Source organism: Eulemur rufifrons, chromosome 29 (genome assembly GCF_041146395.1).
Source record: "Eulemur rufifrons isolate Redbay chromosome 29, OSU_ERuf_1, whole genome shotgun sequence".
Taxonomy (NCBI): domain Eukaryota; kingdom Metazoa; phylum Chordata; class Mammalia; order Primates; family Lemuridae; genus Eulemur; species Eulemur rufifrons.
Genome location: NC_091011.1, coordinates 30020563 through 30033565, shown reverse-complemented (window position 1 = coordinate 30033565; position 13003 = coordinate 30020563). Strand labels below are relative to the sequence as shown.

The 13003-nt window shown below is 43.0% G+C and overlaps 1 protein-coding gene across 2 annotated transcripts in view; it reads right to left on the bottom strand.

Moving 5' to 3' along the window:
• RAPGEF5 (Rap guanine nucleotide exchange factor 5) overlaps positions 1 to 12735 on the bottom strand; it is a 211446-nt gene extending 198711 nt beyond the window's left edge. The window contains exon 1 of one of the 2 annotated variants that reach the window (XM_069462415.1): positions 12411 to 12735. In XM_069462415.1, the coding sequence (XP_069318516.1) occupies positions 12411 to 12641 (231 nt within the window). In that variant the 5' untranslated portion in view covers positions 12642 to 12735. The remainder of the gene's footprint in view (positions 1 to 12410) is intronic. The other variant, XM_069462414.1, reaches the window with a different exon arrangement.
• Between the last annotated feature and the right edge of the window lie 268 nt (positions 12736 to 13003).

The window sequence follows — 13003 nt, the reverse complement described above, 5'->3', positions numbered from 1 at the left end:
TCTTCTCCGGGTACCCAGCAACCAAGCCTTACTGGGGAAACAACCAGAAAAAAAGGGGAAATAGAGCAAAACGCAAGGCATTTTAACTGTGCCACACTGAGGAACATTACATGACTTGCCTCAATCATACAAGGTCATATTCTCGACTCCCTCACACATCCATATTTTCTGACAAATATACGAAAACCCAGAAAGAGAGGGAAAATATTCCAGAGTCGAGTTTTCCTCACAGAGAATATTCTTCTATCTAAAGAATTGTAACAATAGAAAATTTGAGGTCAAGGGCTTGTTTTGTCTTTAAATGTTTCATTAAGACAAGGTACTCAGATGTGGGAATCCAACCTTTACCACCCCAATGTTATTCATAAGAGCTGTGAGCCAGTCTCGACCTAGCGTGACATTTCAATACAAAAGAACTGACACACACAGAGAACTGGTATGTGCTGTGGTCCTGCTTCACGGGAGGCTACTGTAAAAGATGATTTGGCTGAACACCAAAACCATGAAAAATGTTTTTTTACCTTACTGATACGCCCATCGCTGGAACCTATGGGCAAAGGAACCCGAAGGTGTAATTATTCTATTCAACTATTTGTTTCTTCGTGAATGTCGTTTTGGCAGGCATTTCAGAACATGTTTGCTATACTGTGACAAAATTTAGCAAGATCAAAGTACCACATAAAGGTTTTATAACTCCTGTGCTAGGCTGACAACGCTAAGGGTGCCTGGGGAAGAGGCAGGGGCAGGAGAAGAAACTTGGCCAGGCAGTGGTAGGGAAGGAATACAGATTCCTCACACAACAGCTTCTCTGACCCTGAACGCTACCATCCAAGTTTAGGCACAGGAATGACAGAGGAGTGGCACTTCAGTCACATTCCAGCACAGTCCCAGCTCTGACCAGAGATCCAGGGACCTCTCAGGACCCTCTGCAGGTAAGCCCAGCATCACTTCAAAGGCCAGGCCCTGCCCTTTGCTTCTCTCACCATCCTCCGCCCAGACTCCAGGGATCAGGCCGCCTCCCTGCCTTAATCCCCGCCAGTGCCCACTCCGTTCTGGGTTTCTTGTCACCGCAGCTACACCTTCCACTGTCACATTTGCCAGCGCTGCTCTTACCTGGGCTCCTACGCCAGTCAAGGGTCCTCTCAGAAAAAGAGCCTATCAAAGATGTGTGGGCAAGGTTCGGAGACCCCTGGGAGACGCTGCAGCAACAGAAAGGAGTCATGGCAAGCCTTGAACGGCGCAGGCCTGAGGGAGGGAGACCCAGCTTCCCTGGAGGCTGGACAGCACCGCAGCAACTGAGGAGGGAACGCCCACGGAGCTGCTGTTAGGTGGTCACAGTCACCGCCAGCCCCAGAGAGAAAAAAGAGGGAGCAGGAGGAATAGGGACCCCTGGCCTCTCTCTCCTCCTGACCTCCCACTGACTGAACCCAAACCAAAGCTGGAGGGCAAGGCTGCCCTGGTGACGAATGTCCACAGAGGGCGGCCTCCAAGGTGCAGCCCACAACAGGGACAGGCAGAGAGTACATGGGATGGACAGACAGAGAATGACCAGCACAGCTGCCATGGGCATTATGCTCCAAATGCTCCTTTTTTTTTTTTTTTAAACTGCCAGTCCTTCTGTAGAAACCAACAAGGGGAAGTTTCCAATATTATTAATTCAATAACGTCCTTATATGCAGTCTTCCCATTTGGGTTTGGCCTTCCATCGTGGAGGTGGTAAACAGACAGCCAGGTGGACTCCTGGCCTCAGCAATTTCCTGATGATGACGGTCACCAAACTTCTGAGGCCTTTTAGATAGACCACTGCTACTAAGTGTGGTCTGTGGATGCAGCCTCAGCATCCTCTGGAACCTGACAGAAATGCAGATTCTTGGGCCCGATCCATGAGCTGTTGAATCGAAGTCTAACACTGGGGCCCTGGAATCGGTATTATCACAAGCCCTCCAAGGATTCTGATGCATGCGGAAGTTTCAGAAGCTCTGCTTTAGTCATGACCATTCCCAGCAGCCTGAAGCAGAACTGTCTGCAGATATCCTACAGAGACCCTGCATCAAGAGAAGTCCAGCGTAAGGGGCCCCCGACTCTTTTAACTTCCTTGCTATGGCCTTCATGTCAATGATGATGTCCCTGACAACAGCAGCAGCTCACACTTACTGAGCATTCCCCACATAACTATGTGGACACTGTCTTTACTTCACAGATGGTGAGATTGTTGCACACAGAAAAGCTAAGTAACTTGCCTTTGACTCTATAAAAGAAAGAAATACTTCATTTCTTTATGAGTTATGAAAACAGTAAAAAGATACATATGAAACCACTTTGTAAACGTAAAGCATTACATAAATGGTGGCAGAGTGAACACATAACTACCGATGAACTGAACTTGTTAGGTATTTTTAAGCTCAAACATCATTTGAGATACTCAAGGTATAGACTAGAATATATCTAGGCAGTCTTTTTAAGGAGTTATGTGCCAAGAGCAGTGGGAAATTTGAAAGCTTCAACAGGTGCTATTTGAAAATTTGTGATAAAGTTGAAATAGCAGAGGAAAGTAAACATTGACACTAATTTGAAGCTAGGAAATAGCCTTCATTGGTGACAAGAAATAGCAACAGACTTCTTATCCAAAAGAAGAGAAAACCACCTGGTAATATCTCTGACAGACAAATAGGGTTACTGCCACTAAGTTCTCTTCTGACACCTCTCCCCAAATTCTGTTTATGACCAAACCAATTCATCTTCTAGAAACAGATTTATAGACATGTTCTTTACTCTTTTGAGATGACATAATGATTTAATCAGATTCCTTCTACATCTTCAAATGCTCCCTCTGAAATATGGTTAATATTGAAGGCCCATCTTTCCTTCTGTCTAAGATATGTCCCCAAATGTTCTGCAGGTTGAGTTGGCATCTCAGCATAGAAAGATCACTGCTCTGACCTTGGTCAGCCAGGGAGCATGAAATAAACACTGATTCCCTACCCCACCATTGATTCCCACAATAGAATATTGGTATTCCATTTTGGAGACAGAGATTCAGAGAGGTTATTTGATTTACTCCAGCTCACACAGCCATTGAGTGACAAACTCACAGAAAAATGTTCTCTCTACTCTACCATGTCCAAACTGTGTTTTAATGGATTGAAATGGCCATCATACTTCCCCTGGTCTCTACAAGTTACCATCACATCCTCTTCTCTACTTTTTTTTTAAAAAATTTTTACAAAAGATTTCATACCGATATACAAACTCACAGCACAATATGATGAGTCAACCATTTGCAGTGTTTATTTATGATAGTCACCATTTAGAGTGTTAGAGCAAGCAGAAGTGATAAGGTGTTCACTTCCCTCAATAGTAACAGGAGAGAGTAAAACAAATTTACATTCAGCACCAAAGCCCTAAGTGTTAGGCAATCACAAGTATTTGCATGTATACCGCATAACAGCTGCAGGTAAATGATTTGACAAGGTCAAATTCAACTGAACAAATCCACCAATGGGGCTGGAGTTTAAGTTGCTAGACCAGTTAGGAAAAAATACAGGAAGACAATCAGCTAGAATGAAAAAAAAAAAAAAAAAAAAAACTCTGGCTTTCAGGACTCTTTAACTTTAGTAAAAGTTTTTTTTGCCTTATTAGAAATCCTGAATTATGTTTTCTCTACAGATAACAAAAATGGTGCAAAATGAAAAAAGCACTTTATAGGTGAGAAGCCAAAGTCCCATAAACAAAGCAGATAAAATACAAAACAGATTAAACTGAGTCCCAGAAGGTAAAATCTGCCAATTCATCACCCAAATTATGGTGACTCAAAGGCAAGTCTGAATCTATTGCCATTTGGTTATATTCATGATTCTCAGTTTTAAGAAATTTATATGGAAAGTTTAACTTTTAAATTTTACTTTCTTAAAATCTGTGAGGAAACTGATAAAATATGTACACACACACGCATATATTTTTAACCTCCCACTTAGAATGTTTCTTCCACCTTTAACATTAAGGCTGTTCATGCTTTTTGTAGGAAAAATTTAAATTTATTCTCCCCTGACATTTAAATCATTACCTAAGCAATATTGGTGTTCATATAAATTATTAATATAGTCTTAATTTACATTTTTCACACTTCATAAATAGATTGGGATTTTGTTTGTATGTATTGGTTTAAAGCTGTGATTTACTCTGATATTTCCATAAACTATGCAGCTATATTTTAAAAATATACCCTTTATATCCTTTATTCTAAGACACAAATAGTTTTAAGACATACCATCAATCTAATAATAGCTTTACAGGGAGAAAAATAGTACTCCTTCAAATGATCACATCAAGTGTAAGATACATCCCAATTTCAGAAGTGTTAAAATGAAAAAAAAAAAAAGAGAGAGAGAGAGACTCTTCAAGTAAATACATTAATTCTTTTATTTAAAAGATACAGAGGAGTTAGACTGTGTAATATGGAGCCAAACTTCCTGGTTCACATTTGGGCTCCTGTCACTTCTTGGGTGGCCTTAGGAAAGTTGGCCTCTCTCTACCTCATTTTCCTCCGGAAAAAAGGAAGACAATGAGACCGTATGCCACATAAGGTTGTTCCCAGGATTAAATGAGTTACTATTCTTAAAGTACTTCAAACAACCCAACGCAATAAATGTTATAGGAGGATTTGTTAAATAATAATAGTTATCATCATTATTAGCACCACCAACTACCAGGGCTCACCGAAGCATTTGCTACATTCAGAGGTGAATAATTTCCAATTCAACAAACCGGTAAAATATTTTAATTCAAGAAAATATTTACTGACAACTCAATGAGTCCTTATGACAAATTTTTAGAGGAAGGAAAGATAAAAGATGAAATAATTATAAAACCATCATACTGCTCTCTAGAAGGCAGGTTAGGGAAGGACTTTTTAACCAGGGGTCTGTGTGGCCCAGGCTTCAGAACATATTAAAGCCCTCTGGAACAGGATGCTAAAGTACATCTGTGTGTACATTTTTCTGTAATGCTATCTTTTCATTTTTAAAAAGGCTTGGGATCAAAAAAAAAAAAGTTAAGAGCCATTCACTTCAGGTAATCATATCACATTAAAAGGTAAATAGGTAAATATACCAAAGTTTAACTTCATTACAATATATTTGTACATTCTCAATGATTTTTATTCAATTGTAAATGGGTTCAGTTACTTTAACAGGAATGTGCACTTTCAACTTCCTAAACTGAAGTTTTTAAAATATCAAGCATGTTACCATCAGAAACATAAATCCTGGCTTACAAGGATTTGCTATGGCCTTTCCCCAATATCATGTTGTCTAAAACTTTGACATGATAACAATATGTGGTGTATTGAAACAAAGGATGCACGAAACATTTCAAGTCTTAATGCAAAATACGGTTCATTTTTCCCTCTCCCAGTTTTCCACACAGGCCAGAAAAGGAACTTGCTTGCTCTATAAATCTCTAATTAGATTTGTAATATGGAGCTGAGAAAACAATGGCTTCTAGGATGAGTCACCCCAAACCTTCACATTTCTTGTCCAATGGCTGGTTTGCTGCTCAGCTCAAACCATGGCCAAACCTTGTGAGTAATTAAAGATTGATCCTGGGAGCCGTTACTGAAGACACTGGAAAGAAAATGAACCGTGTTTTGCACTAAGACTTGAAATGTTTCATGTATTCATTGTTTCAATATGCCACATGTTATCATGTCAAAGTTTTAGACAACATGATATTATGCAAATACCATAGTCTTTGGAATTAGGCAGTCCTGGGCTCCATTCTTCCTCCGCTATTTCCTAGCTGGTTGACCATAGGAAAGTTCTTAACCTGTCTGGATTGCAATTTCCTCATAGGTGAAAATACCTCCTCCCTTTAGGGGACTATGGAGGTTTCAATCTGACAAAGACCTGCCATAGTGGCATTTATGGACTTTCCCTGACCCATGCCCATTTATGAATGATTTATGATAATAATAATTTGCCACAAAAAAATTAAGTCATTGATTTTCACTATCTTGCCTTCACATAAAATCTTATAACTTCTCACAAACTACTTCCATATCACATACCATTACTGGTATTATCTGTACTCCTAACAAAGGTTGTTAAGGAAAACTGAGGCAAAAAAAAAAAAAAAAAATCACAGGTACTTAAAGTCCTCACCAATGACTTATTTCCTACTTTTCCATCTATTTTTAGCTGCACAAGTTACCAATTACTGCCAAGTCAATTTAAGAGGCAGTACAAGTGTGAAACTCAGCCTGTTTTGTTATGGTATCAGTATTTAGACACTGCCTAAAATACTCGCTATAGGATATCACGTGTTTCTAAAAAATAGAATCTGACATTGCATACGAAAGCAAAAAATTTTGTGCCTAGATTTCCATAAATATGTCTGTGAAAGTCCATTTGCCTAGAATAAGCATCTAGCCAGGGAAACAAATGTTTAAGTTCCAATATGCCCAAGGCTTCAGATACATTGTCTTTATTCTTAGAAAAACCGGATGGACCTTATCTCATTACAGAGGAAGAAACTGAGGCTCAGAGGATAACTCACGTGAGCATACCAAGTGATGGGATGGCACTGGGATTCAAACCCTGTTTCTGCAGCCACAGCCATGGCTTTTCCTGGAATCTAATCACGCAACCAAAGTCAGGGAGGGGGTAGCTGGGAGGGGATGGAAAGAAAGTGAATAAAGTATGAACTTGCCATTTAATGTTCCTTTGCTGGAATTCACATGAAATTAAAATAAATTAATCTAGCTTCTTTTCCTTCTGCCCAAATAAATATTTTTACAGGTGACATATGTAGAGTTTTGTTTTATTTTATTTGTAGCCATGGCTAACAGTTTTATACCAAGGTTGGAGCTGGCAGTACGGCAACAATCAGAGGCAGCGAAATCAGATAAGTTCAGCCTAAGACCCGTGTAACTAAGCTGACTTACCTTCCTTGGAAGAGGCATGCCTTCCTTAATGGCCTTTGTCTCTTGACAGGATATCACAAGCAAATGAGAAAGAAGAAAGCTGGGTGAATTCACAAGGTTTTTGGATTGACCTTGATCAAAATGAGCCTGGGTGATTTTTGCTTATGACACACTAATGCTATTTTTAATTTAAGTAAATATTAGTTACCATTCACCTATAACCACAGTGCTTCTCCCCACTCCTCCTACACCCAATAGGTCAATTGCAAGCCTCTGTGTGCTCAAACAAAAGTTAAAGTCTGGCATTACTGACAGCATTTATTGACTACTTTTGCAGTGGTAAGGCGTTATCAGCAGGTACTATGAGGCTATGGTAGCTTAGAGTAAACAGACCCTTTGCCCTCAGTTCATTTGAGAAAAACTAGACAGTCAATTCAGAGCATGGATTGGGCTCTACGGAAGCAGGCTGCCTGGGCTCAAACTTCTCTCCCTGCCCCACCCCCTACTCTGTGACCCTGGGCAAGTTACATCCGTGTTCGTTTCCTCATCTGTAGAATGCAAATAACAGCACCTACCTCACAGGTTTGTTGTGAGGGTTAAATGAAATTTATATCAGAACATGTATGGCACGTAAGTGCTATGACATGTGAGCTATTGATTGTAATTTAAATACAAAGAACAAATTACATGTTTTGCTTGTAAAATATCTGCCTAAAATGACTACAAATTGGGCACACTGGTATAACTTGGAGCAGTGTGTCTCTCTCAACCAACAAAGTCGAATTTCTGGCAGAGGAGGGTACTGAGTCATACCTAAAGCACTCCAGCTTGGATAAAGGGAAAGTGTCACTTTGTTCCTCTTTGAGAGGGAGTCATCTGGGCAAGGAGACTGTAAATGGAAAAGAGAGAAGCTCATTCAGAGGGCCACCAGCTGCTCTTCCCAGTTTCTCAGTTTTGAAGAGCACCAGCCACAGGGACGCTGCCTAGTGAAGGGTGGTTAAAGAGAATTAGACACTTCGGATGCCTAATCCAAAGGCGGAGAATCACTGGAGGACTTCGGTGGGCAGTCAATTTGGCACCGTTGGTGAATCATTCTGGCTGCTGTAAATGAAACAGATTTCAAGATGATGGAGACAGTGGCAGAGCACTGCAGAAAATATCACAGCAGCCAAAGCCCAAAATAAGTCAATCCCAGAATTTTGACAGTATATATAAAAAGAGGGAATGGGTGTTACCAGCTACTTTATTGGGGTGGGGGAAGGAATGTTAGTCTTAGAAACAGCCTGATGAGAAGGATTTAAAAAAGAAACAAAAATTTTAAGATGGGAGGCTTGAGACCAAGGTGAAAATAATGTAGCCACTAAGAAAGACAAAAATTGGATAAAATGAACAGTTTTCAGTATAAAAAGAATCAGTGCTCCTTGGGAAAATGGCTGATTTCAGATCTAGAGCAGAGATATGCTTAGAGTATCTTGTGGCAGAAAGTAAGAAAGGTATTTGAATCTACTACGACCATGTAAAAAGTATATGAGAGACAAGGGCAAGCTGAGTGTCAAAAAGAATATTGACCATAATGACTGACACAAATACATTAAGATCCATAAGTTCTAAATAACACTTAAGAGGGAAAAACTCATTGGTTATCACTGGATGTTGTTAGGGCACCAAATCATTGCTCTGATAGTTCATAAAAGAAAAAAAATTAAGCCTTTTTCTACCTTTTTTGCACAATGTGAATTTCAGGAAACTAAAATAATTTATGAGGACAAGTTCTTTATAGACAGAATTCCAATTAACAAATGTAAGAAGAATGATGGATTTAGATCATCACCATTTTGCAACCCCTAATGAAATGAATCCAGGCTACAACCATGCATGATGCTGAAATCATTAGGTCAAAGGTAGAAAGGTAAATGACACTACCTAAACCCACCAACAAATCCTAACATCACAAAAAGAGAGACATTCAGACATTATGTGTCTCATGATGTGATGCAATAGATTTCACATAGCACCAGCCATGAAGGATACTTGCCTTGAATCTAATCAAGCTTCTGTATCTAAGTGCCAGATACTAGGAAACAGAGCATAGAGGAACACGTTAAACACCACGACCGCAAGTAAGGAATCAGCCCTGAAAGTAGGACATTGTACTGGACAAATGACCCACTCTCTCCTGCAAATCAATGAATGACATGAAAAAAGGGAGGGGGAACTGTTACAAAACAAAATACATTTAAAAGCCTGACAATCAAATACAACATGTGGACCTTGTTTAGTTCCTGATTCCAACAAAGTAAAAAAACATCTTTGAGAAAATGTGAATATGGAAATATATTAAGGAATTATTATTAATATTTTGAGGTACGAAAAAGGCACAGAAGTTTTGTCGTTTTTTCTAATGTCCTTATCAGAGATGAAAACTGAAACCTTTGTGAGATGACATGATATACAGAATTTTGCTTTAAAATATACCAGCCCCCACAAAAAAAATTGAGAAGGGAAAAATAAATGAAAGAAGACTGGCGAAATGTTAATAATTGTTGCAGTTTAAGCATTTATTATGCCATTCTTTCATAATCTCCATTATACAAATTTAAAAAAAAATGATTAAAGGGTTTTGGTGAGAATACAATCTGTACCTTATTGGCCATTTATTTTTAAGAAGTAGCTAGAGTCCTCCCACGATGTAAAACTTAGTCTTTCTTTCATCCTAAAGAGATGCAAAGACTCTTAATATATGCATGTTGAATTCAATACAATTAGAAGTGACTGAACCCAGGAACCAAGAAACTGGTATATTCACCAAATGACAGCTTGGTTTTGCTTAGTAAGAGATAATCTACAGTGCACCTGGATTGAGCAACAAAACCCACAAAGAGCTTAGCTTATGTCAGTTGGTGTGGGGTTGTCCACATTTGTGGGAGCCCAAGGCAGCGTAGACAGAAACCACACATATTCCTAAATCAGAGCTTGGTCAATACAGGAGTCGAAAACTCTACCAATTTCTGTAACACACAGAGCTGCTCCTTCACCAGTGGTAATGGACAACCTGTGAGACACAAAGCTAAAGGTCCACCAAAGGATCTAAGCCATGATTTGTTTTCATTTGGCAACACTGTCCTAACCAAGGGGGCTAACCAGACAACCCCAGATGCTCACAAGTTACCAACCAACCAGTCTGGTACATATTTTACCTGTTTGTTTCTCTTTCTTTCAAACCCCTTCTGCTATGAACTGAATGTTTGTGTCCCCCACAATATTCTTACGTTGAAGTCCTAACCCTCAATGTGATGGTATTCAGAGATGGGGTGCTTTGGGAATTATTTAGGGTTAGAGTAGGTCATGAGGGTGGGGCCCTCATGATGGAATTAGTGGCCTTAGAAGAAGGAGGAGAGAGATCTCTCTCCCTCTGTATGTACCAAGGAAAGGCCATGTGAGGATATAGTGAGACAGTGGCCATCTGCAAGCCATGAAGAGAGCCTCACCAGAAACCAAATTGGCCTGCACATTGATCTTGAACTTTCCAGCCTCCTGAATCTGTGAGAAAATAAATTTCTGTAGTTTAAGCCACCCAGTCTATGGTATTTTGTTATGGCAGTCTGAGCTGCCTAAGACAGGTACATGTATCACTGGTTTTTCTTTCAAATCCCTTCATACCCCTTTGACGGAGAAAGTTCCAATATCACAAAAGTGGTTCCAAAGCAGGAGGAGGAGGAAACAGTTGAAAAGTATGGGTTTCCAACACTGGAAAATTTGACAGTCCATCTTCCCCCAATAAAAAAACTGGCCATGAACTTAGGAAATGTGTTTGGAAAGTCCCAAAAAGATGTAATACAGTCCTAGAATCAAAGAGAGTTAAGGAAATATACATTATTTGAGGTAACAAGAGAGTAATTAAGAAAATAAGAGTAAACATATATATATTGGCAAGGTAGACATCATCATCCCAGGCAGCAAGAAACACAAGTCTCTATGCAGATGAACACTACAGATCTATTTATACAGCAACCCTCAGCAATTCTTGTCACAGATTGCCTGGCTGCCCTCATGTCTTCAGTATTCTGTGCCATGAAAAAGTAACTGTCAAGGATAACAGGAACACAATTTGACCTACTTTTGCCTAGATTCCTGCAAAGTCTCTAACTCTGGTTCTTGCGTTTATTTAGCTACCACATCTTGGGTACACATTTCCTCGCCTTCTCTGCAGTCAATCCTGTATGCCACACATTAAGACACTTGTGGGTAATTCCTAAACTCCCCTGGTTATTGCCTTTTAGAATGTCCAGTCACACAGCTAATCCTCAGACCATCCTTCTGAGATGGACCATGAACAGTCACCCCTACACTGGAAGGAAAATGCCTAGGAAAGGAGAAACACAGCCCAGAGAAGCTGACCTCCATCAATTCAGATCCTTCCCTACCCAAAGGAAGGCACATGGAAACAAGTGTTTCTCCCTAACCCATCTATGCAAGGGCTAAAAGTCTCCCAGTAAGGTATGCCTTTAAGACAGACAACCAAGACTTCATTTTTTAAATCACAAGCCCCGCCCCCCCAAAACTATTATATATTGTTGCAGTTTTTCAGTAAAGACTACTTGATGACAAATTTTTAAAAGCTGAATAGAACCCACCAAAAGTGCCCCCAAGCACTGGTGAGCAGGGAAGGCTGAGTAAGTCTGCCCCGTATCCCGAGGCCCTGGCAGAGCTTCCCTCCTGTGTGGCTTGTTAAAGATCCCAGGCGACAATTAGCAGGCCTTTCCCGCTTCTCTTTACACACAAAACATGCCTGACCTGCTCAGGTCATTAGAAGCACTTAGAACCCAATGAGGGACACTCCTTCACCAGGAAATCCTACCTGAACGCACCATCAGGAAGTCAATATTTAAGATCCTTGGGGGCGTGCACCCTCCTGCTCAAGGGGGTGTCCAGGAGTACTAAGTGCTGGAGACAACGGAGCCCAGGAACTAGAAGTTCACCGCAGAACTTCCAACTCCTGGGTCTCCCCCTCGGCGGTAGCGGCCGCCAAAGCCAGTCCCAATGCCCAGAGCTTGCAACCGGACGTCCAAAACAATCACACCCGTCGCATGCGTCCTGCAAACTGGGATCGCACTCGTGGGGCCTGAAGCTTGCGGTCGGGACAGGGCTGGTCGGGACAGGGCTGGCTGGCTGTTAGGCACCGACACCTGCAGCTTCCCCTCCGAGAAGAGGCAAAGGGCTCTTCTTCCGGCGATGCCCCCGGTCGGGCAGCCTGAATCCAAGTGCCCTTGGGTTAAGTCAGGTGCATCTAGGGGGAGGGGAAGCCGTCGCTCAAAGGGAGGGCACTTCAAAACCCCACCGTCCCGGGCCCTCTTCTGCCGAGTCCAGCAGAAAGGCGCCCCTTGCGCCACCTCCCCAACTTCCAGCCGCCCCCTACAGCGGGCCGGGAGGGTGGGCGCGGGCTCCACGTGCGCGCCGCCCATGCCCACTCGGACAGGGCCGGGCCACTCACCCGGCCCCCGGCGGCGCTCCGCTTCCTCCGCAACGTGAGTCCGCTCCGCAGCAGGGCTGGCAGGTCCCTCAGCCGCGGCCGCAGCGATCCCGGCGGCTGCTCGCGCTCCGGATCACGGGCGCTGGGGCTGCGGCGCAGGGCGCCGTCCGCCGCCACCACCGCCGCCGCGGCGGCCAGGGCCGGGCTCTCGCACGGTGGCTGCATCTTGACGGAGCCCACGGCCATCCTCATGCCCTGACGGCTGTGCGGCGCCGGCGGCTCCCCTGCACCGCGCTCGCCTCCGCGCGCGGTCCGCGCTTTCGCCAGGCAGCGAGAGGGCGCGACTGCGGCTCGGGCGCGGGGCGCGCTGCCAGCCGCTGCCCATTGGCGCGCGCCACGGCCCCCGCGAGGCTCAGCCCCGCGCCGCCCCTCCCCGCCCAGGTGCGCCGCCCGCCCGCCCCGCCCTCTCGGCGGCGCACCTCCGCCTGCAGGGCTGGCTCCCTCGGACACTCCCACTCCGGACCCCAGGGGACGAGGACACCTGGGCGCCCGCTCATCCACAGGTGCAAGATTCCCTGACTCCTCCACCAAGCCCAGTCTTCTGTCCTCTCCCC